The 27038-nt window shown below is 42.4% G+C and overlaps 1 protein-coding gene across 3 annotated transcripts in view; it reads left to right on the top strand.

Moving 5' to 3' along the window:
- chd7 (chromodomain helicase DNA binding protein 7) overlaps positions 1 to 27038 on the top strand; it is a 70239-nt gene that overhangs the window by 20321 nt on the left and 22880 nt on the right. For all 3 annotated transcript variants that reach the window (XM_026150874.1, XM_026150872.1, XM_026150873.1), the window contains exons 4-13: positions 9026 to 9480; positions 18416 to 18557; positions 20382 to 20513; positions 21122 to 21187; positions 22178 to 22233; positions 23121 to 23235; positions 23529 to 23612; positions 23705 to 23842; positions 25509 to 25630; positions 26717 to 26960. In XM_026150874.1, coding sequence (XP_026006659.1) covers positions 9026 to 9480; positions 18416 to 18557; positions 20382 to 20513; positions 21122 to 21187; positions 22178 to 22233; positions 23121 to 23235; positions 23529 to 23612; positions 23705 to 23842; positions 25509 to 25630; positions 26717 to 26960 — 1554 coding nt within the window. The remainder of the gene's footprint in view (positions 1 to 9025; positions 9481 to 18415; positions 18558 to 20381; positions 20514 to 21121; positions 21188 to 22177; positions 22234 to 23120; positions 23236 to 23528; positions 23613 to 23704; positions 23843 to 25508; positions 25631 to 26716; positions 26961 to 27038) is intronic.

The following is a 27038-nucleotide window of genomic DNA, read 5'->3' as shown; positions in this document are numbered from 1 at the left end:
GTGTGTTCTGCTGCGGGCCTTGTGCACGGTGGTTGTGTTTCCGTGTGTGTGGTGGGGGGAGGGGGTATGGATTTTTGCAGCCGCTTATTTCCTGTGAGCTGCATATCCTGCGACACGCGTGCACACGCATGCACAGAGGCGCCACTAGCATAATTTCTCCTCCCCCTTGCTTCCACTATCCCCCTCCTCTGTAGAGGAAACCTCCCTTCCTGTCTCTCTCCTCCCAGTCTCCTCTCTTTCCGCTCTCCCTGTCTGTCTTACTATTTGTCCTCTCCTTTTCAGGGGTGCCATCATTAAGTTAATGTTGTGTAGCCGGATGTGCAGAGAGACAGTTTGGACAACAGGGAGACCGTGAGGATGGGGTGTGATTAAGTGATTTGGAGTGAGAGAAAAAAAACATTAAGAGGAAAGAAGTGAAAAACCGAAAGAAAATCTCAAGTGAAGGGAGGACAGGAATGGTGGGAAGACATTCTCAGTGGCGACCAGCACGTTTGTGGGTTTGAGTGCCGCCTGCCACCATTGCTGCCTGCATCACGTGTCCTCGCCTTCCATTAGCTTGTTTTGTTGCTCAAAGCCCCCTTTCTCCACTGACCCATTCACACACAATAGCAGCCCTATGGACATACACACCCAAAGATCCAGTCCCCATTTTCTCTTCCACCCCCACGCCTCCCCACCTCCCCACTTCCAAGCCTACATCGCTGTGTTCAGTGGTTGACATTTCAGCCGTCACACTTAATTTATCCAGCACTCCTGACCTACATGCCAGGTTGACTGGTGAGCCTTGCTCCTCACTGGGGCATGCACTGCATGTGCCGTTCTGCCATTCTGGCTCTAGCTGCAGGCCCAGCAGCCCCCGTCATTACACACACACCAACGGTGCTCTGGAACGGAATAGTGAATGTGCCTTGAGAAATGGGATAGCCTAACTAGAGGAGTTAGAGTAGCGTGTGCATGTGGCCCGGGAAGCAAGGTTTCTGTGCGCCTCATGATGCACTTGTTAGAAAGAGCCCCACACACAGACACACACACCAAGCTGGTCAGTCAGTCATGATGACTGCATGTCTGGTACTCTAAGCTCCATCTGTTCACTAAGCATGGTTATTACACATGCACGCACACATGCACGCGTGCCTTCGTCAGCAGCTCAAGGTCAAAGCTCTGGCAGAGTGCTGGGGTGTGACCTTTATTCTACATCTCACGCACACTATGTTGTGTGCAGCACTCTAGTTGACATATAACGCGCCTGTCTTACCCCTCCCCCTGCTCTGCTATACATCTAGCTTACTGGGGTTCTGTAGCTTTGAGGAAATGCTGCTTTGATATGAAGATGCCGGGTGCTCGTTTTTTCGAAGTTCGGCGAATGAAAATATTCTGCAGCTGACTGCTTACTCAACACACGAGCACAGTTCATTTTTCATTGATTTTTCTCTTGGTAAAGTTGAAATTTATCCCATCTGAACTGTCTGTCTATAATAATAGATGGATGCTGGGATGGACACTTGTCTTCTGGATTCACTGGACACACAAAGTCAAACTAAGTGAAAATGATCAATGGAGATTGACAGCAGATAGTATGACTTTGTACTTGTTACATATATATATGTCTATACAAGTTATAGGCATATATACTTTATAACAACATAGACATGTTAGAGGTTAAGGAAAAAAGTGTTTTGTTCTAGTACCTCTTCGGGCAGTACAGTTGTTCCTGATATCTCCTCATTGGTGCTTTGATTATGTTGTTGGATAGCACTGCCTTACATGACAGTCCAAAGTCTCCTAAAGCTGTTTATCTGTGTTATACTGGTGACTGAGAAGGCCACAGTATGATTCACATCCTTTTATACTCATAAAACCAGTGAGTCAGTGAGCCCTTGTGCTATAGGTGGGAAACCGGTTCCATCAGGATAGAAATTTGTTTGTATTGAATCTTCTCTCTAAAAAGAACATGTTCCCCATCTTACACATAAAGTGTCAACAAAAGCAAGCAAAGTTTATGTTATTAGAATAATATAACAAAGTGGTGTGCAGTATTTATCCCCTCAGCATATGGCTCACTTGACCTTTGCTTAAGTTGTCAAACTCAGGACTATGTTTTAAGTGTAAGCATCCAGGTTTTCTTGCATTATATTTTAAACTGAAATTTCCAGATCACCAGTGTTCATATCTGTGAAAGAAATGCACCATTTTTCTTTTTTAAGGAATTTCTGGTGTTAAAAATTCCTTAAACCTCCTAAAACCCAAACTCTTCCACGGCATGCATTTTTAATTTCTTTGATATTTGGGCTGATTGGGACCTGATGAATGTAAAAACAAAGAATTACTAATTTATTTTTTATTTTTTTTACCTAATTTTTGTTTCTGAGAAAAATGAGAGCCACTTATGAGGATAGTCGTTTAAAATTTCGATAGAACAGTAGCAGTATAATGTCCTCGTAAGTGGATATCAGGCCCTTGTAGAGCAAAATTGAGTATTTTGGTCTAAATAACCCAAAATGTGATATCCACATATGTGGACGCCAGGTCCTAGGAGGTTAAGAAGCATGTGTCCTTTTAGAGGCATTGACACCATCTTAGCCACAGTCACCTTGTCCCAAAAGGTGACAATTCAGGCTGAGAGTTGCTAACATTTGCAAATTTTTACATTATAGTCTAGTGCAGGGGTGGGCAATCTCAGTCCACGAGGGCCGGTGTCCCTGCAGGTTTTAGATCTCACCTTGGGGTCAACACACCTGAATCACATGATTAGTTCGTTACCAGGCCTCTGGAGAACTTCAGGACATGTTGAGGAGCTAATTTAGCCATTTAAATCGGCTGTGTTGGTTCGAGGACACATCTAAAACCTGCAGGGACACCAGTCCTCGTGGACTGAGATTGCCCACCCCTGGTCTAGTGACTGCCATTGATCTAACCAATTAGATATGATTAGGGCTGGGCTATATGGCCTAAAATCCATATTGTGGTATAATTTGAAACATGCTCCGGTGCGCCTTATGTATGAATTCTGGTTGTGCTTACTGACCTTGAACCGATTTTATGTGGTGCACGGCGCTCAAAAATCTGTCAAAATGTTTTAGTATGACTTTGGTAAGCTACGAAGCCGCACCGCTTGATGGATTGTTGGAGCATTACGGCTACTGTAGTCAGGAGCCTCGCAGAGTAATCTGGGTGCAAAACTCCGTCTGCTTCAGGTCCTAAAGTGAAACGATCACTGTGGCATCACTGAGAGTTAAAAACTGCCTAAATTCGTTCATCTTTAATAAAATGATCAGTGTTGCTGCTTTACCAGGTTTAACAATTAAGTTTAACATCCAGACATCCATGAAAACAGAATTTATTAAATTTAACCGAGTTAATAGTTAGCAGGAAGTTAGCTCGCTAGTTTCCACCTGAACATGACATACCATGTTCTGACCAGTGTTGGTCAAGTTACTTGAAAAAAGTAATCAGTAACTAATTACTGATTACTTTCCCAAAAAAGTAATCCCGTTACTTTACTGATTACTTATTTTCAAAAGTAATTAATTACTTAGTTACTTTTAAAAACACGATTTACAACCTGAATAGGTGATAAAGCGATAGATCTTTCAACCCAATTCTACTTTTTCTGCATAATCCATCATACAAAATGTAATCAAATGGAAAAGTCTCTCTTTTTTTTTTTTAAACTTGTTTTATCAGTTTTAATCTTTTAACTTTATGCGTCAAGCAAAAATTAAATTATATGCACCATTCTCTGACTTGAAGAAATTAGTTTAACATTTAAACCTATTTTCTGCACGTTCCAGCACATAAAATAAAATATTTTTTGTGTTTACACTCAGTCTTTCAAATAGATGCAAGTAAAACACAGCAGAAAGTAAATAAAATCAAAGACTAGCAGTCCTGTTGCTCTATTTTCACCTGTAAAGCAGGAGTGGGGTAGGTGGAGGTGTGCTCTAGTGCAGGTGTGGCGCAGCGGTCAGTGGAAGAATCCGCGAGTTTCTCTGTGAATTTCCCATTACGACGTTGCGCACTCGGAGCTTGTTTAGGGGGTTTTTTTTTGGGGGGGGGGGGGGGGGGGGGTTCGGAGTAAAAATAAGTTTTCTTCCCACACACAACGGACACTAATGTTTTTGTCACTTTTTATGGAATCAAACTCCAAGTAAGGTCAGTACTTCCACGCTTTAAACGCTGCATGCTCATATATGATCCATTGTTGATCTGCAGACAGCTGTTGTCACGAACGTCGCACTCGCTTACGTCACTGTCGTGAGACATTCTCGCAAAAAAATCACGGTTTTAGTAACGCAGTAACGCAGCGTTCCTACGGGAAAGTAACGGTAATCTAATTACCATTTTTGCAATAGTAATCCCTTACTTTACTCGTTACTTGAAAAAAGTAAACAGATTACAGTAACGCGTTACTGCCCATCTCTGGTTCTGACTGAGAGATTTCTGAAAAATTCAAACGTACAGCTCTGCTATCACTTCCAACATGAATGAAGACCGAAAATAAAGAGCAGTGACTTTTGTAGGGTTACTGAAGTTGGACTAGCTGGTATATAATGATGTGCTACGTAATCGCTAGCGACACAGCTATGTTAGCATAAGCTGAAGGATGAACGCTAACTTTTTTCCACTTGATAAAAGTTAACGTGAGGGTTCCCGATGGTTAGGGACAAATGCAATCGCATGGCAGGATGCTGTAAAAGGACCAAACTTCAGTCAGGAGAATAACTGAGATAATCCATCCATAATACGAGGTTAGTCATTAATATACTGCAACAACATGGGAATAGAGCAGCTGCCAGAGAATTCAACATTAGCGCAGTTTTTGGCTTTCCTCATATTCCAGAACATTCTTTGTCTCTTCACTATTACTGTCGCCCGACATAATTTGCAGATGATATTGCTTGCAGCTGCTGCAATGCTTTCGACCAAAACGGGCGCAGCTTGATGACACCATCAACATGCGCTATCGCGGTGGAGCGGTATAGTCTAAATCTCTACCATTGGCCAAATTCATATTGTTTCTACCATATACCGTTTATACCGCCCAATCCTAGATATGATATAGAGATATAGATACAGATATAATTAGAATGTGAATCCTTTCTCCCCTTTTTAACCAGTTGGGCCGATTCTCTTGAGTTAATCAGGTGAATCTGGGATTTGTTCAGAAATTTACATTTTAATAAAGATTCTCAGATTCTAAAAAGTTAACCTCATACCCAGTACATTAAGCTTACGCAACCATTTCTGTGTGAGAACTAACTGATCAAAGCTTGTGCTTCAATGTTGCTCTAATAATTATCAGAATATAATCACTGTGATTAAATTTTGATCTTGTAATTTCTGTTTTATACCATAGTCACAAAACGTGACAAATGTTGGACACTGTTCAGTTTTCTTCTGATATTTTGACTTATTACTGACGAGTTGTCAATGAGGTCAATTAGAACAAAGTTGGCTTAATGGAGAATGAGCTTAAACTGTTTTAGATGGAGGATAAATGGAGGGGCTGCACCACATCCCAGGATATTATAACCGATTTTCCAGGATTCTTTCAGTTGTTAATCAAATGTGTAGTCTGCCACAGTGTGATAAAGATTTTGAACTGTGAATCAAGAAGTGCAGCTTTAGTGGAGTCAAACAATAAAAACATGGAGCAAGATGTGAGCGTAATAGGTGTATATTAAGTGCTTCTGCCTGGTTGATTTAACCATGGCACTATTCTCTCCTCTCACTCACCTTCATCCTCACACTCTCCCCTCCTGTCCTCCCCTCTGTTCGCTGAGAGCTGACACTTGACGCTCTTCACCTACTGAATCTGTTACATTAGCCATGCAGCTCTTCTGTTGGTGGTCTTTTAAGGATTTTTCCCCCCTTTTATGAAATCCAATTATTGGGTATGATATTACAATCTGTTTTGGAAGTGAATGGAGATCATGTCTCAGAAAAGAACAATAAAACGTTCCATTGTTGATGGAAACACTGGATTTAAACCAGTACCTGTGGAAATGGCAGATGAATTCACCCTGCAGAACGCCAAACCTGACGCAGCACTCGAACATGTGTGTTTGTGTACACACTGTGTGTGTCTCCATTGTCATTCCTGTGATTGATTATCTAGGAAGCTTGGCAGGAGGACAGATTTATCTCTTGGCACCACATCCCCCCTCGCCATCTCTCCCTCTTTCTCTCGATCCCTCACTCCCCTCCTGTTTGTGTGCCTAAAAGGCTCAGTTTACGTGTGTGTCAGCAGGTGTTTGTGTGCATGTGTGTAGAGGTTTGTGTGATGTGACCTTGCAGTAGTTAGGTGTGTGTGTGTGTGTGTGTGTGTGTGTGTGTGTGTGTGTGTGTGTGTGTGTGTGTGTGTGTGTCCCAGCACACACATATTTGCATTCTCCTGATGGAAGTGGACTTGCAGTGATAGCAAGCGCTTCCTCCTCCAAGTGAACAAGCTGTGTGTGTGCGCTGCTGAGGCATTTTGCTGTAAACTTGCTGATGCTCATACACTTCATTGAAACACACACAACTGCACACATGTGTTACACATGCACGCACAAACACACACTCTCAAAGGCTTGGTCTCTTGCTCTCATATGACACACACACACACGCTCCCTCGCTGCGCCTTTTTGAAGTATGGAGATAATTTATTCGTGTCATGATGCCTGATTTCCCATCTGCTACTGGGACCCTGAGCAGCTGGAGGGAGAGAAAGGGGGGAGGGATGGAAGAGAGAGGGAGAAAGAGGAGAGGCAGTTGGAAAGGCTCCCAACAGCTGGTAACCAGTTTCCTGTCACAGAAAGCTTACTTGGGAGCAAAGAAGAGGTGGTGGTGGTGGTGGAGGGGAGAAGGAGCAAGGAGATGGGATTTAGTCTGCTGGAGACAGGAGGAAAGATGAAGTGTCAGCCAGTTTGTTTACTAAGGTTAGGCTGCTGGAGTCGAGGCAGGAGGGGGCGGAAGCTGCAGCAACAGGGAGTTGAAGGGAGGGAGGAGGTGGCAGCCGTGTTCATGGATGGATGATTGAGTCCCTTCTCCCCCTCTGCTCTGGTCTGCCATTACTGACAGATTCATACCCCACCCTGCAGAATTTATATCAGTATTGATTGACAGGTGAACCAGCAGTGAAGCCAGTCCGCATTTGAGATTATTCGTTTTAGAGTTTAAATGATTAGTAGATTTATAATCAGTAATCCAAAAATAATAAATTGGTTGTTTTGTTTTTTTTTGGTTTTGTTTTTTTTTTTCGCCTGTCCCATTTGGTTCTTTAGCCATCAGAATTGTTGTCTGAAGACCAACAAGGATACCCAATGGATTTACTTTGCCAAATGGATCATCGTGGCATTGCCGTATTGGTCCATTTGGTCGATCTTTGTTTTTATTATTTATTATATTTTATTTCCAGATGTTACAGACGGGACAGACATGAGTGAGAGATAGGAAAGGGAGAAAGAAAGAGGAAGGAAAGGAAAAACAGAAGGGGAGAGGGACAGTGAGAAAGGGGGGGAGAAAAATAAAAATCTCCTGGATCACCTGTTGAGAGAAGAATAGAAAACAAGCAGAAAAAAGAAACAAAGCAACATACTAAACACAACACCATCGCATTAATCTAGCTAAGTGTAGCAGTAAATACTAAATATTCAATGTTGTTGTGCAGCACGCAGGACAGATGTGCTTCGAAGTAGCAGCCAAGAAAGGTGTAATTTGGGTCTACGAGCAGTGAACACCCGTGTGCATACCTGTGTGGATCAGCGCGCTTGTATTCCAAAGGTTTCTCCATGTAACGATCTGCTAGGGAGTGTGGGGGGGCCACAGCCCCGTCCTCCAGGGTGTGAAGCAGGTATGGAGGAGATCAAAACTCCAGACATCCAGGGAGGGGCAGGTAACCCCTCCCTGGGGCCAGCTCCCCCGCTGACCCCAGTAGGCACTCCCACACTCCGCGACCCGCCAGGGAAAGGGGTCCCAGGCCCATCCAGACCGGATGGGTTAATTAAACTGATAAGGTTGATTAACCACCGAGGTCATTTTAAACAAAAAAACAAAAATTCTTTCATTTGAGAATTTACAATTTTATATTTGTCTGCAGGCAGAACACGATCATATGGTAGAGTAATCAGTGTTTGAGCCCCAGTTTTTTTGTTTTTGTTTTTCTGCTTCTGTGGTATATTTATGCTGTAGTTAGATTTTAACTCTGAAACTCTGCACTGATGTGGTACACCTTTTTGTTATTGGCCTGTTCAGGTACTCCTGTGTATTTCTGGGTACTTTTTTGCCACAGTTTTTGAATGAATCAGTGAGAAAATAATAATCATAGCCTCAATAAAAGATCCCTCACATGTCAGCAAATTGAGATTGTTGGAATAAATGGTAAATTGTTATATAGCGCTTTTCTTCTCTCCTGGAGCATTCGAAGCGCTTTATTGCCTCATTCACACAAACACTTTGTTCTATTAAGTGCTTCCTATCTGTCAATCACAGACATTCTTACTCCGATGGATGTATTGGAGAGCAACTTGGAGTTGGTATCTTGACAATAATGTTTGGCATGCAGACTGGAGCAGCCAGGGATTGAACCACCAACCTTCCTAATCAGTAGATGAACTGCTCTACTTCCTGAGAGCATCCCAATATATGTAAATATATTTGAGGGAATGACCAGAGGTAGGGAGAGCAAGCGTAAGACCTCAGCAGAGAACAGGCATCAATAATAACTGATAAGACACTAAACTAGATGCAGCATGAAAGCGGAAGACTGGGTGGAGGTGGACTGTAAAGCTGCTTGTAGATGCACAGAAAATGGGGCCCTGCTAAGGCAACATGAATGGCGCACACTATATAACATTGCATACATCTTGTTTGCATTGAGATCAGCTGATCTCCTGGCAGCGGCTTTGCACCATTCCTGGACTGTCTACATTAATGCTATGTTCAGTTTCTCTGTAATTTGTTATAGTAAATGTATGTATTATTCTCTCAGTGCCTCTAATTTTCAATTGACGAGTAACTTGCATGTCTTTCTCCTTCCTGTTAGCATTCCCCCACGGACCCGTCAGGTGACGTTTTGATGGCGGTTCCTGACAGGCCAACAGTTGGTGCCGGTGCCCCCGGTCAGCCTATCAGCACAGAGAAGCCCAACGACCAGGAGACCAAGCCAAAAAAGAAGAAGAAGAAGAAGGCAAAAGTAGTGGATGGAGAGGAAGAAGGTACAGGGAAGAAAGCGGGAGAAGGACGCGAGGAAGACGTAAAGTCTGAATTTCCAGGAACAGGAAGTGATGGTGGTGAACACATTACTGGCACAGAACTTTTAGAGGGAAGTTCACCACTGGTGGAAGAGAAGAAAAAACGGAAAAAGAAACCAAAGGAGAAGACTGAGGGCAAAGAGCCCAAGACCCCGAAGACGCCCAAAACACCCAAGACCCCCAAAGAGCCCAAGGAGAAGAAGGCCAAGAGCTCCACACCCAAGCCCAAGACTCCCAAAAAAACCAGGTAGGACTAATGCACTATTACGGTCACTGTGTGTGTCATAGTTGGTGTTGAGTGGGACGTCACTGTAGTAAACCAGATTAAAGTGTCAGGTAACAGGTGAAAGGGCTTATTTCTCATCAGCTGTAAAGAGCTCATGTCCAGAGCGTCCCAACGGTGCATTTGGCACCATTAACCACTAAGTGGAACTGTGAAGATTTCAGTTCCACATGAAAACAGAAGCGGATCAATTTGAGGAGGGTAGCTCGGGCAGTCTCGGGTCATGTGGGTAACATTTCAAGTGCTGAAGTTCAGCATGCTGGAGATATCTCGATTTTAATGTCAAATGCTGAAGCTGTCTTGAGTGTAGATGCAATGCACAAAAATAGTATGTGCAGATACAGACAGACATCTCTAGGCCCATCATGGGCAAGCACGGGGAACCAAAAGGGTCACAACTCCTGAGCAGTGAGCCGCTGCACCCTGTGTACAAGTGTGAGTTAGTGATCAAAGGCCTGCTAATGGGCACATCTGAGGATCAGTTGCATTTACCGCTAATATTAAAACAGAGTCAGGCTTCGTTTTTAAACAAAGAGAAGAGCCAAGAACTCGTTTTTGGTTTTTAGTCGAAAGTCTCTGAAGAACAACACGAATAACATTTTTGTTAATGTTATTAATAAAAATTAAACTGCCACCGTTTTTAACATTCAGTATTACACATTTAATTCTGGAGGAAGAGTGAGGGCCTGTTTAAACTTCCTGTACAAGGTTATAGATGAGTAACTTCCAGCACCTATCAGCGATTGCCGATATCACCTTCAGTTCACTTTGTTTACTCTGTAGTCTTATCCCTGCCTTTTCACACCCTTCCTCTCTCATTTATCACATCCCCTTTTTCACTTTCCCTAAGAAATACACGTTTAAACAGCTGTTTTTCTGAATCGGTGGCTACTCTTTCCCTTGGTTTCTTCCAGTCAGTCAGAGAGCCTTCCTGGGCAAGAAGAGCTCAGGGTGTTTGCGTATGAGAGTATCAGCAGCGGTTTCATTGTGAAGGTGGAAACTCGATCGGTCTGAGGAATGTGTCAGGATGGCCCCCCATTTCTCTCTCCTTCTTCCGTAGTCCGTGGCCCATCTCTCTTTCCTCTTGGAGTCTTTTATCCCAAGGAAGAGGGAGGGCCAAAGCAGCAAGTGGGGTCAACACTGGGGGAGGTGTGTGTGCATGCACCGGCCACTGGAAAAGAGTTTGGGCATGTGGAAAGAGGGGGGAGGCAGCTGGAGCGAGTGTGTGTGTAATGTGGGGGTGGTGGGCAGTGTGTGTGTGTGTGTGTGTGTGTGTGTGTGTGTGTGTGGGCGAATGCATGTGTTGGGGGAGGGGCCATTGCTAATCTTTGTGGCAGAAAATTGCGTCTAATGGTAATGAAGGCCATGCTGCTGACCAATCCACACCCTGAGCTCAACACTGTGTGAGTGTGAGGGCAGTGGGAAATGTGGGGGTGAGGAGTCCATTCTCAACTCTGTGTGTGTGTGTGTGTGTGTGTGTGTTGGTAAACTAGCTCTTATCTGTTGTCAGGCTTTCCTCCATCTTGAGTGGCGGCCTGGAGCTCCCAGGTTAATTTAGCATAATAATGGCTGCTGGCCATTCACTGCTGCTCTAAAATGGTGGACCTCTGCAATCACCCAACTATCTTCTGTTTTATTCTTTCTTCTCGTTTCCCTTCTCCTCCCTCCAGTCCCACCCCTTCCTGACAAAGAGGAGTGTATCCTTTCATCTTTTCCTCTTCACTGCCCTCCCCTTGTTCCCCCTTCCTTTGTCTTTCTAATTTAAGCCGAGGACTGAGGAGTGAAGTTTTGAGCACATGAGCAAGGCAACAGTAAATCTCCATATTTTGAGAAGAAGTTTGTCATTGCTTTCATTAAGTTGAGCTCTTCACAAGTCATGGTTTCTTGCAAACCATGACTTGTGAACATGGTTTTTGCAACTCAAAGTGTCTATTAGAAAATTTGTATTATGAGTTCCTGAAAGAAATGGGTCTTGCTGACTAGATGCTGGTCCTGTAGGTGCTTTTCCGAAAGCAAGCACTTCTTCCTTTGGTCTGAAAAGAATGATACCTTCATTTGCATGTTACCTTTATGCAGTTATTACCCAACTCCTACTGCATTTCTTATCAGTGAAATACATCTTGTACATGTATTTTTTCCGGTGCTTGTATATGTCGTCCTTCTGCTGCGTCTAAGGCTATACGAGAAGACTTGTGGGCGCATGCTGCCCCCTTCAGTTATCAAAGACTGGCTGATACAGCGGTATGAGGCAGCGTATTTAAAAAATAAAAAGTAAAAATAGTACCTTTTGTTTTACGGATTGAAAGGTATTGTAAGCATTAGTTCTGGTGACATCCCTAGAATCCTTCAAATATAATTTTGCGCCACCTGAGTGGTAAGCTAAGGTTAGCCAGCTCGCTGCCAGCTGTGGATAAAATCATATCTACAATTATCTAATCACCTGGGGCTTGCTGGCTTGCTGTCAGTTGTTTTGAAATTAAAAAAAGTTAATGCTATGAGTTAACTGTCACTAGTTACCCACAGCAAAATGTAACTAGCCATCTGGGGTGGGTGAGTGGGCCGTCAGTGGATTGATCCTCATCAGTCAGATTGAACTGAGTGTGAGTGGATTTGAAGAATGAGACTTGTACAAGAAAGAGCTTTGAGTGCTTAAATTGAGTGGAAAAGCAATATATACCACTCCATTTACCATTCACCTAACCATATCTTGTCTGCTAAAGTTATCTCCAGCAAAACTGCCTGCCTGTTTATTTCAACAGACGTATTATAATTTTTAACAATCAGTAAATTATTTAATGATGAGGAGCAAAGATGTGTAACAAGGCTTTCTGTAGTAGTTATTGGATCAGCCAGCTGGCTGTAATGTAAGTATATAGCTTGTATTGATTGTCACTGAGGAGTTTTACACTGGTCTCTCACTTGTTGTATCACAGTTGTATCTATATGACAAGTAGATACAACTGTGCAACATACCATTAATTTTAATGGTATGTTTTTAATTGCATTCTAATCTTAAGGCTTTTATAAATTTGAGCTTTCATTTTTTTTTGTGTGTTGTCTTTTTCAAGGGGCTGGAATTCCTTTCTAAACCTGATGAAATGTACCCATTAGTGCTAAACTTTTTGATCTAAAGCCAACTTTGACAAGGCTCTGCAAGGCCACTAGCACATATGTTCCGTTACATTTTGGGGGGATTTATGTGAGATTTCCACCAGTGGGTAGAGAAATAATCTTCAAAGCTCAAGGGTTTTTCTTGTGGCCCATACCATACTACAGTATGTTTTCTCTCTGCTGTGTGTATTTGCATCTCCTTACGAACAAATAAACCACCACAGGAGCAGACTGAAGTCTTTGCTTAATCAGTGTAACCAAGATGTTCCGCTGTGCTGTTTAACCCTTTGAACACAAGTGGTTTTCATTTGGTTCTTGCTCTTTTATTTACAGGTTTGTGGCATTGTCACAAGCTGTGCCTATACGTTAGGCTCATGATGCTTGCCAGCATCTTACATTGATGGATAGATACTCGGTTGTAAGCTAAATTGAGTTTAGTTAGGCAAGTTTTATCCTGTATTAGATGATTGCAGTACCTGTTGACACGTTTTTTTTTTTTTTGCTGGATATCTTGATGGTTATTCAGTTTTTAACACCGGAGAGCATGAATAAGTTCCTCCAATTGCAGCTGTTTTGCTTGAAAAGGTTAAAAATTTGCCCCACAAATTTGTGCAGGCCAACTGGATCCTAATGAGCAGACAAAATAAATGAAAATTGAAGATGGTCTCAGCTGTTCAGGACGGTCTGAGTGTGTGCTTATGTGAGCGAAGCCGGGAGAATCAGGTGGTTTACTCGTCCAGTCAGCTCACTCCTCTCCTTTGACCTTGCCTTGTCTCTCCATCCTCTTTTTCCCTTGCTCGCATGCGCTCCCTCTCTGAGGAAGTACATCTATAAATAACACAGCTCTCAGCGCCACACCCTTCCCTCGATGTGTGTGCATATATGCGTGTACGTGTGCATGCACAAGGGTGATTTGTTTGCTGTACACACAAAGAAGGCAGACATGCATGCAGACACCTTGTGTGCAAATACAGCACTTTCTGAACACACACAGAAGCGTATGTGCATTGCCTTCTGGACTTTTTGTGTGGATCTGTGTATGGGGGTTCAGTGGTATGACTCATCACAGCAGCAGGTGTCTGTTCCACTCCGCCCTTCTTCTTCGGTTTCGTTTTGTATCCCAATATTTTACTCCACTGCTCGGCTTCCTGTCTTTCCTTTATCCCGGTCTGAAAGGAGCATATTAGCTCCTCACTGACACACACAGCAGGTTACTTCAGTGAAGGTGTGCATAAGTAAATTACCACATTATTTACAAAAACAAAACCCTAACAGTGTTTTACGTTACTTTTATTAAGTAAACCTAAAATGATGGACGACATTGCAGTCTATTAATGTAATCTTCAGGTGACTACAATTTGTGCAGTGTTGTAAGCATAGATAGGGCTGATGAACTTGATTAGGCCAAGTTTGAATGTGAACTCTTCAGTGATAATCTGTTGTGAATCATGCCCAAAACAAGGGTGGTTGTTGCCATTTGTTCCCATGTTTTGTCTCCATTGGCCCATGGTAACGGCACATCATACAAACAAGTCTGCTGCCACAACTACTTCTTTGTTGCAATCCCAAACAATTTGTTTTATATTGTATTTTCCTTCTTTGTTTTTGTTTTTTTGTTTGTTTTCTTTTTGTTTTCAGCAAATTAACAGTGTAATTTCATGCTTCATTCTTATCGGTTAGCCAGTAGACACAGCTCATAGCAGCAGTCCCATTGTGAGATTTGTGGCACTGTTGGTCTTATCACAGGCTGTCGTTGGTGGAGCCCTGACCAAATACATCACCACAGTTCTTTCATGTTGGTTTTATTTGCTTTGGGGGGGGGGGGGAAGCATACATTTTGTATAAAAATATATTCCACATTATGGGGACAACAAAACCATTGTGGGTGCCTGAAATGGAAATTAAAAAAAATGAGGAAAGTGGTAAATGAAAACAGAATTGATATTGTTGGCTTAAAAATTACTCAAATAACTCAAAAAAACAAACAAACCCCTAGATAAAATATTGGAAGTGCCTGAAGTTCTAGTCTTTGTTACTTCCAGACGGATGTGAGGCTTTCCGATTCATATTTGACTTGTAATGTCTCTTCTGAATATCCTGAACGTTTCCCCTGATGAATGGCCTCCATATTGTAATAATTGAAGATACTAACTTTCATAACTAATAAAACACATTTCAAACAAAATGAACTAAAAACCACTTTTGCAACTAACTGCGCTAATACCGAAGTGAAAACAAAAACTAAAAAACAAATACAAAACTATTAATAACTGCCCTCGGTTTCAGTGTCAGATCTAATTATTGCTCACTTGAGGCTTCAAAATGCCAAAGCCTAGATTACACTCTGTTGTGGAAATGGACAGCTGGAGGCCTGATGGCCATGTATTCCTTCCTGTTATACTTTGTTTTGGATTTTTGTTTTTTGTTTTTTTGGAGTCTGCGTACTTGGTGCGTTGCAACGTCCTCTTGCTAACCAGTGAATGACGTAACCGTAGCTGCGTGAATCTTTTATGTTAGGTTTATGCTGTAATAGGTGGCTTAGGTCAAGTTCCTTAAAGAGATGAGTTGATAACAGAGTGTCTTGTTTGCAGCCAGCGGGAGCAGGCAGGGATATAGAAGCAAGAAAAGAATCTACACTATCTTACAAGATTTGTTTGACTCATTTATTCCTTTTTAGGAACTTGATGGGTTTTGTTCATGTAAACACAGTTGTAGCGATGTCATAATGCATTCAAGTATATGCTTGCACCACAGGCATACTGGAATAGTAGAGTACACTATATTCTAAAGTCACATTTTCAGGTAAACATTTGTTTCAAGCAAAAGTTGCTTTAGCCCTTTTATAAAGTAAATGTTGATATATATATTCTTTGCTAATTAAACTGGACAGAAAATCAGATCTTTAGAAGAGTGTTGAAACGATGAAAGACGATGGATTGAGCATGAAAAGCTGCAGAGAGGTGAGGGTGCGATTAAGAAGTGGGGCCGTGACGAAGCTAGGAGGAAGAGAGAGAAGGCAGCCAAGTGGAGAAGTGTGTTTGTGTGCGTGCTTGTGTGTGTGGCCAGATGGCTCCAGCGTGTGGCGACCAGCCAGAGGAACAGGTGCAGGTCACATGACCAGCCGTTACCACGGAGATGGTGATTGCTCTTGGCGTGAGGATGAAAGGAGAAGGGCCCCAGGGACAGAGAGGGGGTGAGAGATGTAGAGGGAGGGTGAGTGAGCGAGCAGGAGGGAAGGAGGGAGAGAGGCACCAAGCAGGAAAGGGGACGAGCGACACAGGCACAGAGCAGAGAAAGGAGATCGGCCATACACTACAGGCAGCAACACAAATGGTTATGTTCTGTTTCATAGTAGGTTAGTTAGTGGAACAAATTGCTGTTGCCTGATGGCCTGACATAACTTTTACTCTGAAATAAATCAACATGTTGTAAAGTGGAGTGTAAAGCTTGGTTTAGATAGTCAGTTTGATTGTGGATCCAGTTCCATGTTTGCAAATTAGCTGGATTTGCTAATCCCCGCTGCCAGCTAATCACTTATGAAACCTTTTAACAGTACTTTTTTTGTCTTTTATCAACATGCAGTGTCCTTAGCCTTCAAATTTTTGCCAGCATTGACTTTTTATTTAAAATCATGGATTCCATCTGTAGCCAGTTATTTCAAAAGTAACTTTTATGTAACAACATATTTTAAAAAAAACAACTATCCACTGCAAAGTTCTCTTTGCAGGCAGGTGTCAGCCACTTTGTCATAGAATACCATTGTACATTTCCATTGCTGCAGATTGTAACTTGTGGGTCAAGTCTTCCAGTAACTGTTAATTGAAGCTTTATGCAGTATTTCTGATTGTTTGCTCTATATAAGCCATGTAGTGTCTCAAAGGTGAGGTCTCAAGTGGAGTGATGAAAGCAATCTAAGAAGATAACGTTGTTCACTCTGTGTTTATCGTGAAAAGTATAAAATTATGCACCTACCAAGAATCAGGTGATCCTGATCCTGTTTGAAACAAGTATGAATGATACCTCCTAGGTTTCTAGCAAATAAAGTTGCTGTAGTTTTGTTTGTTTGTTTTTTCGGACTGTTTCAAAACCCACAAATATTCAACCCTAAGTCAGTCGTGGGACCATTTTCCTTCCAAAGTACTACTGAAGACCTAAATTATTGCTTGCAATTTTCATGCAAAAATAAATGGCACACTCTTGCTGCCTACAAATTAGGTTTTTTTGTAATATATGATGGATTCAGATGAAACTAGGTTTTCTCACAACTGATGCACAAAATGCAGAATGATGCAGAAGCCTGGCGAGCGGCAAAAAGTTGAAAATACTTTGACCCTGTGCTCAAAGTATTGTTAGATCATGTTGGAGTTACACTACCAAACTTATGTGTGTGTTGTGTTACAGACATTTGTTCATAGTTTCATATGCCCAAACAGTATTTCAACTTTGAGTGTTGTCTCACTTTTAGACTTTTCTCCCATTCAATAAACTAGTAAAGTAGTTGCCAGGAAAACACCATCACTGGGTAGTGTACAACAATGTTTATTACACAGCTTCAAAGTATTTCCAACTTTGTGTCACTCAACAGCCATTTGCATCAGTGTGCGTCTTTGCATTTTATCAACTATGAGGAGAAAATGCATTTTGTTTTCATCTGAACCCTTCATTAGGATTCCACAGTGGGTGTAAAAGTGAAATCTGTGGTGATGCTTTAGGTTACATTAACACGAAAACTATGTGATCATGACCAGAGTTGCTTTGTGTTTCTGAGTGTTTTTGGTGCGCACAGCTGTAAAAAGTAAGGTGTGATACTGTTTTCTCAGTATTCTGTCATCTGATTTTTAGATTGCAGGTGCAGAGTAGTTAAAGGCTAATAAGCTCGGACTGGTTTGAAAGATTGGGCTTTTCGTTGTCAGATTTTCAGAATACATCTAGTTTTGAAACTGAAACCCAGAAAGGAAAAAATTAACATTTGAAAATTAACTAGTCAGTAGTGTGATCCCTGCCTCAGCATGACCTCTCCATTGTTGTACAAGGTCTCTGTACCTGCTAAAATAAAACAGTTTACTGGGCTCAGCTCAACAGCCTCCAGGCTCTGTTGAAGAAAGGACAACTTTTTGGGGGTGTTGGATGGGATTCCCGCATATCTTATGTGAATTCATAGTCTTTGGCACTTTAGAGATGAATGGTTCAGACAGAGGTGTCACTCAACCTGCATCGTACAAACATCTGCCGTTTGGAAGGGGTAGAAATGCGAGGCTGCGTGCCAGACAGAAGAAGGATGCCGAGTGTCCTCTCACCTCTGTGGTGTGAATGCACACAAGCTCTCAGACAGAGCCAGCTCCTCTTTCTTTCCATGCCATAGATTGGAAGAAGCCTGGGGGCCCCTCAGCCCCTCCCCCTTCCTCTCACAGGCCTTGCTCTCCCCCTCCCTCTCTCTTTCTGTCTGCCTGTCTCTCTCTCCCTCCCTCCCTCCTTTTGGGTCTTTCTTTCTGCCCTCCACCCCACCCCCTCTCTTTCTTGCTCCCTCTCTCCCTGTGCCTCCATGCAGTCTTTCATCACATTAACCCCCTGTGTGCCAGAGCCTGAGGCACACTAATGATTTCTAAATGGGTAAATCAAACATGGCGATTGCCTTGGGACAGACAAGGGCGCGCACATGTAAAAGAGGTAGTACTTTGAATAATGGCTTTATTTTGTGGTTAGACACTTTTTTCTTTTTTTTTTGATGAGCTCATTCTAACTTGGGTTTTTTCTCTCTCTCTCTTCTTTCCATTGGATCCTGTAACAGTAAAAAAGTGGAGTCAGAGGGTGGGGCCAGTGCTGCTAAGAAGGATTCAAAGAGAAAGAGAGAGTTCTCGGTCAACGATGATGCTGAGGTGAAGTCTCCACCTCTGTCTCCACCCGAGGAAGAGGATGATGATGGCGTACAGGTATGAAAAGGAAAGCTGTCGTAGAAAGTTTTGCAATGCCATAAAAGCAGGACTAAAACACATGTACAGAGTAATTTAAAAAAGCAGGAGGTCATGAAAACCTTTGCAGATCTGTGTCACGGCCTGTAGAGATAGACGGCACTGAGCCAGCAGGCGTCTGCTGTTTGTGTTGTAAACCAGCCATGTTGACAGACCAAGCAGATAAGCCCTCCTGTCAAGTTGACATCATGCATCATCAGCAACTTTTCAGCTGCTGCATTCATTTTCTTTTTTCTTTTTTTTTTTTAAATTTTACATTTCAAGTGTGGTGTAGTTTCTCTACCAGGCTGCAGAGAATAGTTGAAAATATACTTTTAAGTACTGGTTTAGAATTTGGAACGCGTCCATGAACCCATAAACAGATTCATGAAATTATGTGCAGATATAATTATGTGGATCTTGAAGAGAGTAGCATCTGGCTATTAGCTGTATGAAGAGTTGTAGCTCTAATTCAAACAGGAAAGCACTTTAGCAGCTGTATGTCCCCTTAAACATGTCCTCTCCAGGCTGCTACCCTAGTTTGTTTTCGCACTCTTATGTTGAAACATTCTGAGCCCCTTGAATTGTAAAGGTTTTGGTTTTTTAAATATGGATAACATGCTGGGCGATATGGTACAGAATAGTGAATAATAAATAATAATGCCTGGTGAATGATGACGTACAGCCCTTCATTTTCCGCTTACCAGTGCAGATTTGGTAGGATATTATATTCATCCCAAAAGTTGGGATAGCAGCCTAAATGCAGCCAGTAAACGCATACAACAACAATGAAATCTGTGTTATATATCTAAGAAAGTAGAATAGAATTAAATTAGTGAAGTAGAAAAATATTCTGCACAATAAATAATAAATTAAAAGACTAAAAAGAACCACAATAAAATGCTAAATAAAAATGTAATAAATGTACAAAGCAAAATCGAATCAAAAAATGACACTAAAACAAAACGGCTGGATAAAATAAGTAAAATAGGTGAAGTCCCCACCTGTCTCCACCTGAGGAAGAGGAGTAAATATAGTAGAACCACTACAGCAAGTGGCAGTGAAGTGGCTCACTTTGTACAGCATGTAGTAAAGTGTAGTGAAGCATAGAAAAAGGAGGAAATATACAATACAATGAGTGTCATCAGAATTTTTAAGTTAATTTGCTGTACAGTTAGTGGAAGGAGGAAGGCAAAAATCACTGAGATCTCGCAGATGACTAAGGCTACACACTGCAGGCGAAAGTGCATCAAATCCGACTTTGCTATGACAGTTTGAACAGCACAAATCCAATATTTTCAAATCTGACCTGGGTCACTTTCGTATGTGTTACTGAATCCGATACATACTGATGTTTTCGAAAGTGACTACTGTTTTTTTGCTCTTTTACGTCACTGACATAAGACAGATGCCAATTATCAGCACCGGAGAAGACAAACAAGAAAGCATGGTGGCCATTGTTAAAGCACGGGCTCTCTTTTTTCTCAGTGTCCTTTATCTAATTAATTTGTCAAAATTCTGTCGGTTACGACTGTGCAGAAATTGATAGACTGCTGCAACAACACCTACTAGCTCTGTAGCCGCCATTTTTTTCTTCCGTAAACACGCTTTGTGTGTGACGTCTTCTTTTGCGCATGTGGGCTGCTTTGAGAGCCGTGAACCGTTCACCCTAGAGCGCGTTTACGGTCACATTTTATTTGTAGTGTGAACAAACAGACAAAAATAAATCAGATTTGATCAAAAATAGCATTAAGACGTCCAGTGTGAACGTAGCCTAAATGTTCTTACTCTCCCTCTGTTTATCAGAAGCGTCGGTCTAGCCGTCAGGTGAAGAGGAAGAGGTACACAGAGGATCTGGAGTTCAGGATCTCTGAAGACGATGACAGCGGAGACGACTCGCCATCGCCAAAGTCTCCATCGTCCTCATCGCAGCAACAGGTGCAGCCAAGATTTCAGTTTTTGGTTTGTCTTCAGTGAACCACTTGTCAGAAGCTAAATGACGCGATTGAATGATGCTGTTTGTCATATTTGCCCGTTTGGAATAACATGTGTAAGGCTGCATTTGAACATTGATGTACTGAAATGTGGAACGAAGCTGGCAAGAGACACATGAAGTGAAATCATTGTAATCAAGTTGTTGACAATGTCCATGTACTTATGTTACCATAAGTGGAGTGATGAATATATTAAGAGTGAGCTTTGCATTCATCTCGAATCATTTGATTGGTTTGCAGCTAGTTCAACAACTACAGCAAATATAGGAAGTAAACGTTGTTGAAGCAGGCAGTTAGGAGGAAATGCATCCAAATTGACAACGCTTTGCTGTCAGCTTCCTTCATGTTGTGTTGGATTGCAACCAGTGCACTTCTGCTAACATGTGGTGTAGTAAACGCACAGCATTGAACATAACAGATTGGCCTGATGTAACTAATACCCGAGCTAGATTTTTATTATTTTTTTAAATCCAGATCAGACCAGTATCCAATCCAGACATCACATGAAACAATCCAGCACGGTGAATGAATTTGCTTGTTCTGTGTTTCCAGGATGTGGCTGAAGCTGAAGGACCAGTTGTAGAGAAGATCATGGGCATGCGCACCTCCAAAAAACAAGTGAGCTGCACAGATCCACACCCTAATGACACTAACACAATACACAGATCCACAGGGTGGCCAGAGTCGTGGTTTGCGTCATGTGATTAGCCTTCCCACAGTTGACATAAGCACATTACACTTACATACGTTGCTTATGCAGCATGTTTTCACTTGGAAAGCAGATTCCTTATATTTCAGCATGTGTATGCTCTGAGCTCTGTGTGCGCCTGCGATTGACTGTGTGTAGGTGTCGGCCTTGCTTTGTTTTCTACGCCTTGTCTAAAGAGAGATCATCCCTGAGCCAACACAAGCGCACACACACAATCGCCAGCCAACTCTCCTTTGCTAGCCAGCTGCCAATGGGTTATCCCCCTCGCCCACCACCACAACACACTCCCGTGCACAAGCACACTCACACCACTCTTTTTCTCTTGCAGCTCTGTTCAGAGTTGACCTCGGGCTTGGCACACAGCCAAAACCGCAATACTAGCTACACCAGACGCCAAACTAGCGTTTCCTCAGGCAGGGTGTGTGTGTGATTGATGATTCATGGCATTACAGTAGTAGTAGCATGGTAGAGGGTGTGTGTGCAGTAGTAATGGTGAATGAAAGTGGACAGCCTTGCTTGAAAGAGCTGCTGTTTTGGTATTTCCCCTTTTTATGCATTTATGAAACAAAATGCTCAGTCACACAGATTTTAGCAGTTGAATTTGTTCAAGTATTTCCTGTTAAAACCCATTAAAACTTCTTCAACAGCCTTATTTATTTTTGATCAGCATGTTGTAGCCAAAATGTTAAATAGGTGCAAGGCTGCTTACACATTACATGAAGGGCACCCCTTTCTCTCAGTTTGAGACAGTTTACTGTTGAATGACGTGTCAGAGTGAAACTCACGTGCAGGCTCCTTCACTACTTCGACCACATGTTGTATAATAATGTTGAGCCACTTCTGCAGCTGCTGTATTTGCTGTGATTATGATCCCTTTTTTGTATTGTTTTTCTTTTCAGCGGGAGTCGGGGGAGGAAGTGGAGGTGGAGGAGTTCTACGTCAAGTTCAAGGGCTTGTGAGTAGTAGCTTGGCTTTTTTTTGGTTTTTTTGCTCTTTTTCTTTCACATCAGAGCTGCCTTGTTCTTCTTTTTTCTATTTATTTAAAGACCTATTTCAGTGAACACAGGGACATTTTTAAGTATGTGATCCAGATCCTCTCTCACATTATTAACAAAACTGGTGCAGTTGCATCCTATCACAATGATAAGCACATGGAATGCTTTTCATTCATTAGATACCTGTGTCATTTCTGTCTCTTGCTGTGTGAAATGTAAAAATGCATTTTACAAAAACAATTTAAAGTTGCTTGTTCTCTAAGCAAATTTGACCCCAACATGCAAATAATGTAGTTTTCAGTCCCCCCAGCATTTAACATAAATAAAGTGTGCTTAATTCCTGATTCGCTTCAGCTTTGATTTTAGCAGCTGGCAGTTTAAAGAATTAACCCTCCTTTGGACAGGGATACAACTAATACTGGATCAATTATTTTCTCAATAATAATTAAGTCTATGATATGCCGGAAACAATACATTTTTCATGAGTTTGGAGAGCTTCTACTGTCTGATTCAGAGTCCGAAATACTTTGAGCTCACAGCCATAGAAGGCAAGGAGAGCTGATATATGCAGACATTGAAGTAGATTTAATTTGGATGTTTGGGGGACACATCTGCACAAAAACACTGGTGTCAAATCGGAGGTGATGGACTTTACCAGACTTTTGACTAAGCAGTCCAGAACAGAGATACAAATGTCTTTAATCCGTGAGACACAGTTTCTGTAAGAAGTACTCTAGCTGATAGACTTGGAGATCTCCCTACGACATCACATACGATTTTCTTCCTCTAGTTTATAGCATCCAATTCTTTGAAATGACTGATGTGAAATTTATTTTGTGCTTCTCAGTTCATACCTCCACTGTCGCTGGGCTGACCTGGAGGAACTAGAAAAGGACAAGAGGATACACCAGAAGGTCAAGAGGTTTAAGGCCAAGCAACAACTCAACACCTTTATAACTGAGGTAAGACCAAAACGCTGCACCACAAACCAGACCTTCCGCTGCATGGAAGTAACCACTCACAAGGAGTGCTTCTGAATGGAATGTGTCAAGAAATGTTGCTGGCTATAAAATTGTTTTTCCCCCCCCAGAGTTTTGCTTTATACAGACACTGACTTGAGTTTCATATAGAGCTGTTAAATAGAAAAGCTGGGTAGATAAAACTAAGAACACATTTCATACAGAGGAGTTTACTCTGCAAGGCCTCATTATTTCATATTCAGTGTATCTTAAAACTCCACTTCTTTTCTCTGCAGATGGATGATGAGCCTTTTAACCCTGACTATGTGGAGGTGGACCGTGTCCTGGACGTTTCAGAGAGCACAGATGAAAATGGAGAGGTGCTTTGATCTCTTTCATTGGGCTTGAGCCTCTCTTTTTTTTTTTCTCTACACCCACACTCACCAAAGCGCCCTGTGTTTTATGTGTGCAGACGGTGACCTTATATCTGGTGAAGTGGTGCAGTCTGCCTTACGAAGACTCCACCTGGGAGCTGAAGGCCGACATCGACCAGTCCAAGATAGACGAATTTGAGCGTATCGGAGCACGCACGCCCAACACTAAGAGAGTGGTGAGTGGCTGTGCTTTGGGTGCTGTCTGTCTCCTAGTCTCCTCCTTATAGGCGTGTTCGTGTGTATTGGCCTGCTGTCTGCTCCTTCCTCTTCCAGATTTACAGCTCCCTTAACTGCTCTCCACAGGGCCACGTTTTTGCGGTCTTACACACTCGCACACATACGCCCTGCTCTTGTGGCCAAGCCAAACCACTAACAGTGTGTTTAATGCTGAACAGAAGCAGCTGACTGGCTGTGGTCTCTCCTTCCATCACTCTTTCCTCAGCCTGCATCCATCTATTTTAACTCCTGCCTACTGTTTCTCCTTAAGGGCCGTGCTCGTAATGCTCCATCATATAGTGGCAGCATTGGGAGGCTGTTTTTAGCCTCATTTGCAGTGTGGACCAAGGGCCTTTTCCCCAGAGGATGAATTCCATCAATTTAGTTGGTCAAAAAATCCTTAATAACCCAACATCAGTTTCATTTGTAATATGTGGTTTAAAAAGTGAGGCATCCTAAGGCTGCTGACAGAAACCATGTGTGAAAGATATAACCCTTTCATTTATTAGAATGGATCCAGTCTGTCAGTGCAGCGGGGTACTAACACTGGGGTTTTTTTTTTTTTTTTTTGTCAGCAAGGTCTCCTGCCAAAAAACCCTGGGTCATCTAGCCAAAAAGTTGAATTAGGTTAAACTTTTCCTGCAATGTGACTTTGTCCTGCGAGCTAATCAAACACGTGTACAGCTCACTCGCTAAAATACCTGCCACCAATGGCTACAACCAGTTGTAAAGTTCTGTATTAAAAGCTGTGCAGTATTATCACATTAATTTGTCCAAGTGTGCATCCTGGATTGTATTTCATTGTCTCAACAGCACGGTGCTGCTAATGCCTTTAGCTAATTTGGGACTGAAACTTTACTTACCCAGAAAGGGGCGCTGTTTAGTGTAAACACAACTGAAATCAGGGTGTTATGTAACAGAAAACAAACACTGAATGTATTAAAAGAAAAGAAAAGCTTGTCATGCTCATGACCAGTTGTCATGTTTTCCGTACTGGCTGGCTCCTGTCTGGCCATCCCTGTTCTTTGGCTGGATTAAAGGATCTCCACCTGCAGTTGGATGCCTTCTAACATCTTGTCATCAGTGAGCCCAAGGGTCCGTGCAGACGTCCGCATACCTGTAGGCGTTTTTGTTTTTTCCATGACCAGCCATACTTGTTCATGGAGACTGCCAAGTAGCAGACTTGAGTAGATTACCAAGAAGTAAAACTGGAATGACTACTCTGCCGTCGTGTCTCCATCTACCTACACAATACAAGCAATGCTCAACTCCATCATTTTGGACTGTAGTTGTCATTCTGTTCTGAAGATGCTCTGCATAACTTCAAGACTGCAAAACAGAACAAGGGGCAGTATTGCCTTCAGTAGTTCTGGAGTTACACTCCCAGGACGAAGACTCACAGGAGAGGCAGTTGGGGTTCAGTTATTTGCCACAAAGGGTTTGGGCGAAAAAAGTGTTTGCAAAGGAAAACTTGTGAAGGGTGAAAGCTTTTAGTGAGCAAAAGCACCCAGACACATAATCCTAACCCCTCAAACACACAAACAGTATCTGCATCTTTATGAAACACTGCAGTCATTAACACTGACTGTTTTTTAATAACCCTATCTGTTTTATTGTTGTGTCCAGGATCGGCCTCCTGCAGCTGACTGGAAAAAGCTGGAGGGCTCCAGGGAATACAGGAACGGCAACGCACTCAGGGAATACCAGCTAGAAGGCCTCAACTGGCTAACTTTCAACTGGTACAACTCGTAAGTCACCATTAATTGCATTTTCTTTGAATTAGTCTCCTAACTGCTTCTGTCAGTCTGCACATGTGATATCACCTTACTTAATATTCTTAAGTGGGCATTAAAGTGAATATTAAATAGCCCTGTGGTGCACTGCTGTTTAAGCCTTCCCATTGGCGTCATCATCTGTGCCTGAAATCACACCGCCAAAGTGTTCAGGAAGGCAGCTCGACACAAATGGAATTGAAATGACTGTTTTAAACTGGAGCTGTTGTGTTCTTCATATTTTTCTGTGGTGCTCAATTCAGGGTTGTTGTTTTTTAATATAGCGCCAAATCACAGCAACAGTTCCCTCAAGGCACTTTATACTTTTAAGCTAAAGACTCTTAAGCTAAAGAGTTCTCAGAACTCTACAGTGTTCTGGAGAAAACCCCGACAAACAATCCCCTATTAGCGAGCGTTTTGCGGTGCTGAGATAGAAGAACTCCCCTCCAGCAGAACCAGGCTCAGGGAGAAGCAGCAATGAGCAGTTGGTTAGGTCAAAGAGAAGAAGAGAGAGAGCATAGGGAGACAGATGATCACATCAGTGTATGCACACATAATCCCTGTCAGGTGAAAGCTTAGCCTCCAAACTGGTCAGGAAGTTCTGTTCGACACAGTTTTTCCTACTCTAGGCCCTGCACTCGGAAAGAGTAGTTATCTCTAATATGGAGGTCACAGGCACATCAAGAAGGGGAAAAACTGAGGGGCTGGATCAAAGACCAGTATAGCATAAAAGTTGATTATTGTGAGCTGTAGAGCACAAGAATAAATACTTTGAGCTAGAAATAAGCAGATCTCCTTTAGACCTCTGTTGTGCTTTTATGTGCACCAATGTGAATAATTGTCATTTCAGTCAAATCAGTCAAATCCAACAGGAGAGCTAACACCCAAATATTTTCCAGCTTTTTTTGTCATTAGAACACTGATTTGGAAAACAGATTTTCCAAAGGGGTGAAGCAATGTAATAAGCAAAGAGCTTATGGAAGACTGTTTAAGAAATTTGTGGTCAGTGTGCGCAAATACAGGTGATATAAAAGGCGTCTGTCTGCCTTTGTCCCCCCACAGACGTAACTGTATCTTGGCTGATGAGATGGGTCTGGGGAAGACCATCCAGTCGATTACATTCCTCTATGAGATTTACATGAAGGGCATTGAAGGGCCGTTTCTGGTCATTGCACCGCTCTCCACCATTCCCAACTGGGAGAGAGAGTTCAGAACCTGGACTGAGCTCAACGTGGTGGTCTACCATGGCAGTCAGGCCAGCCGGAAGACCATCCAGGCCTATGAGATGTACTACAGAGATGCACAGGTGAGAGGGAATTAAACATTTAAATATCAAATACCTTTTCCCCTTTAATACATTTGCCTTGTACTATAAAGCAAACCT

The sequence above is a fragment of the Astatotilapia calliptera genome, chromosome 18 (genome assembly GCF_900246225.1).
Source record: "Astatotilapia calliptera chromosome 18, fAstCal1.2, whole genome shotgun sequence".
Classification (NCBI taxonomy): domain Eukaryota; kingdom Metazoa; phylum Chordata; class Actinopteri; order Cichliformes; family Cichlidae; genus Astatotilapia; species Astatotilapia calliptera.
Note: the sequence above shows the minus strand (reverse complement) of the source record. Positions and strands in the feature narration are given on the sequence as shown.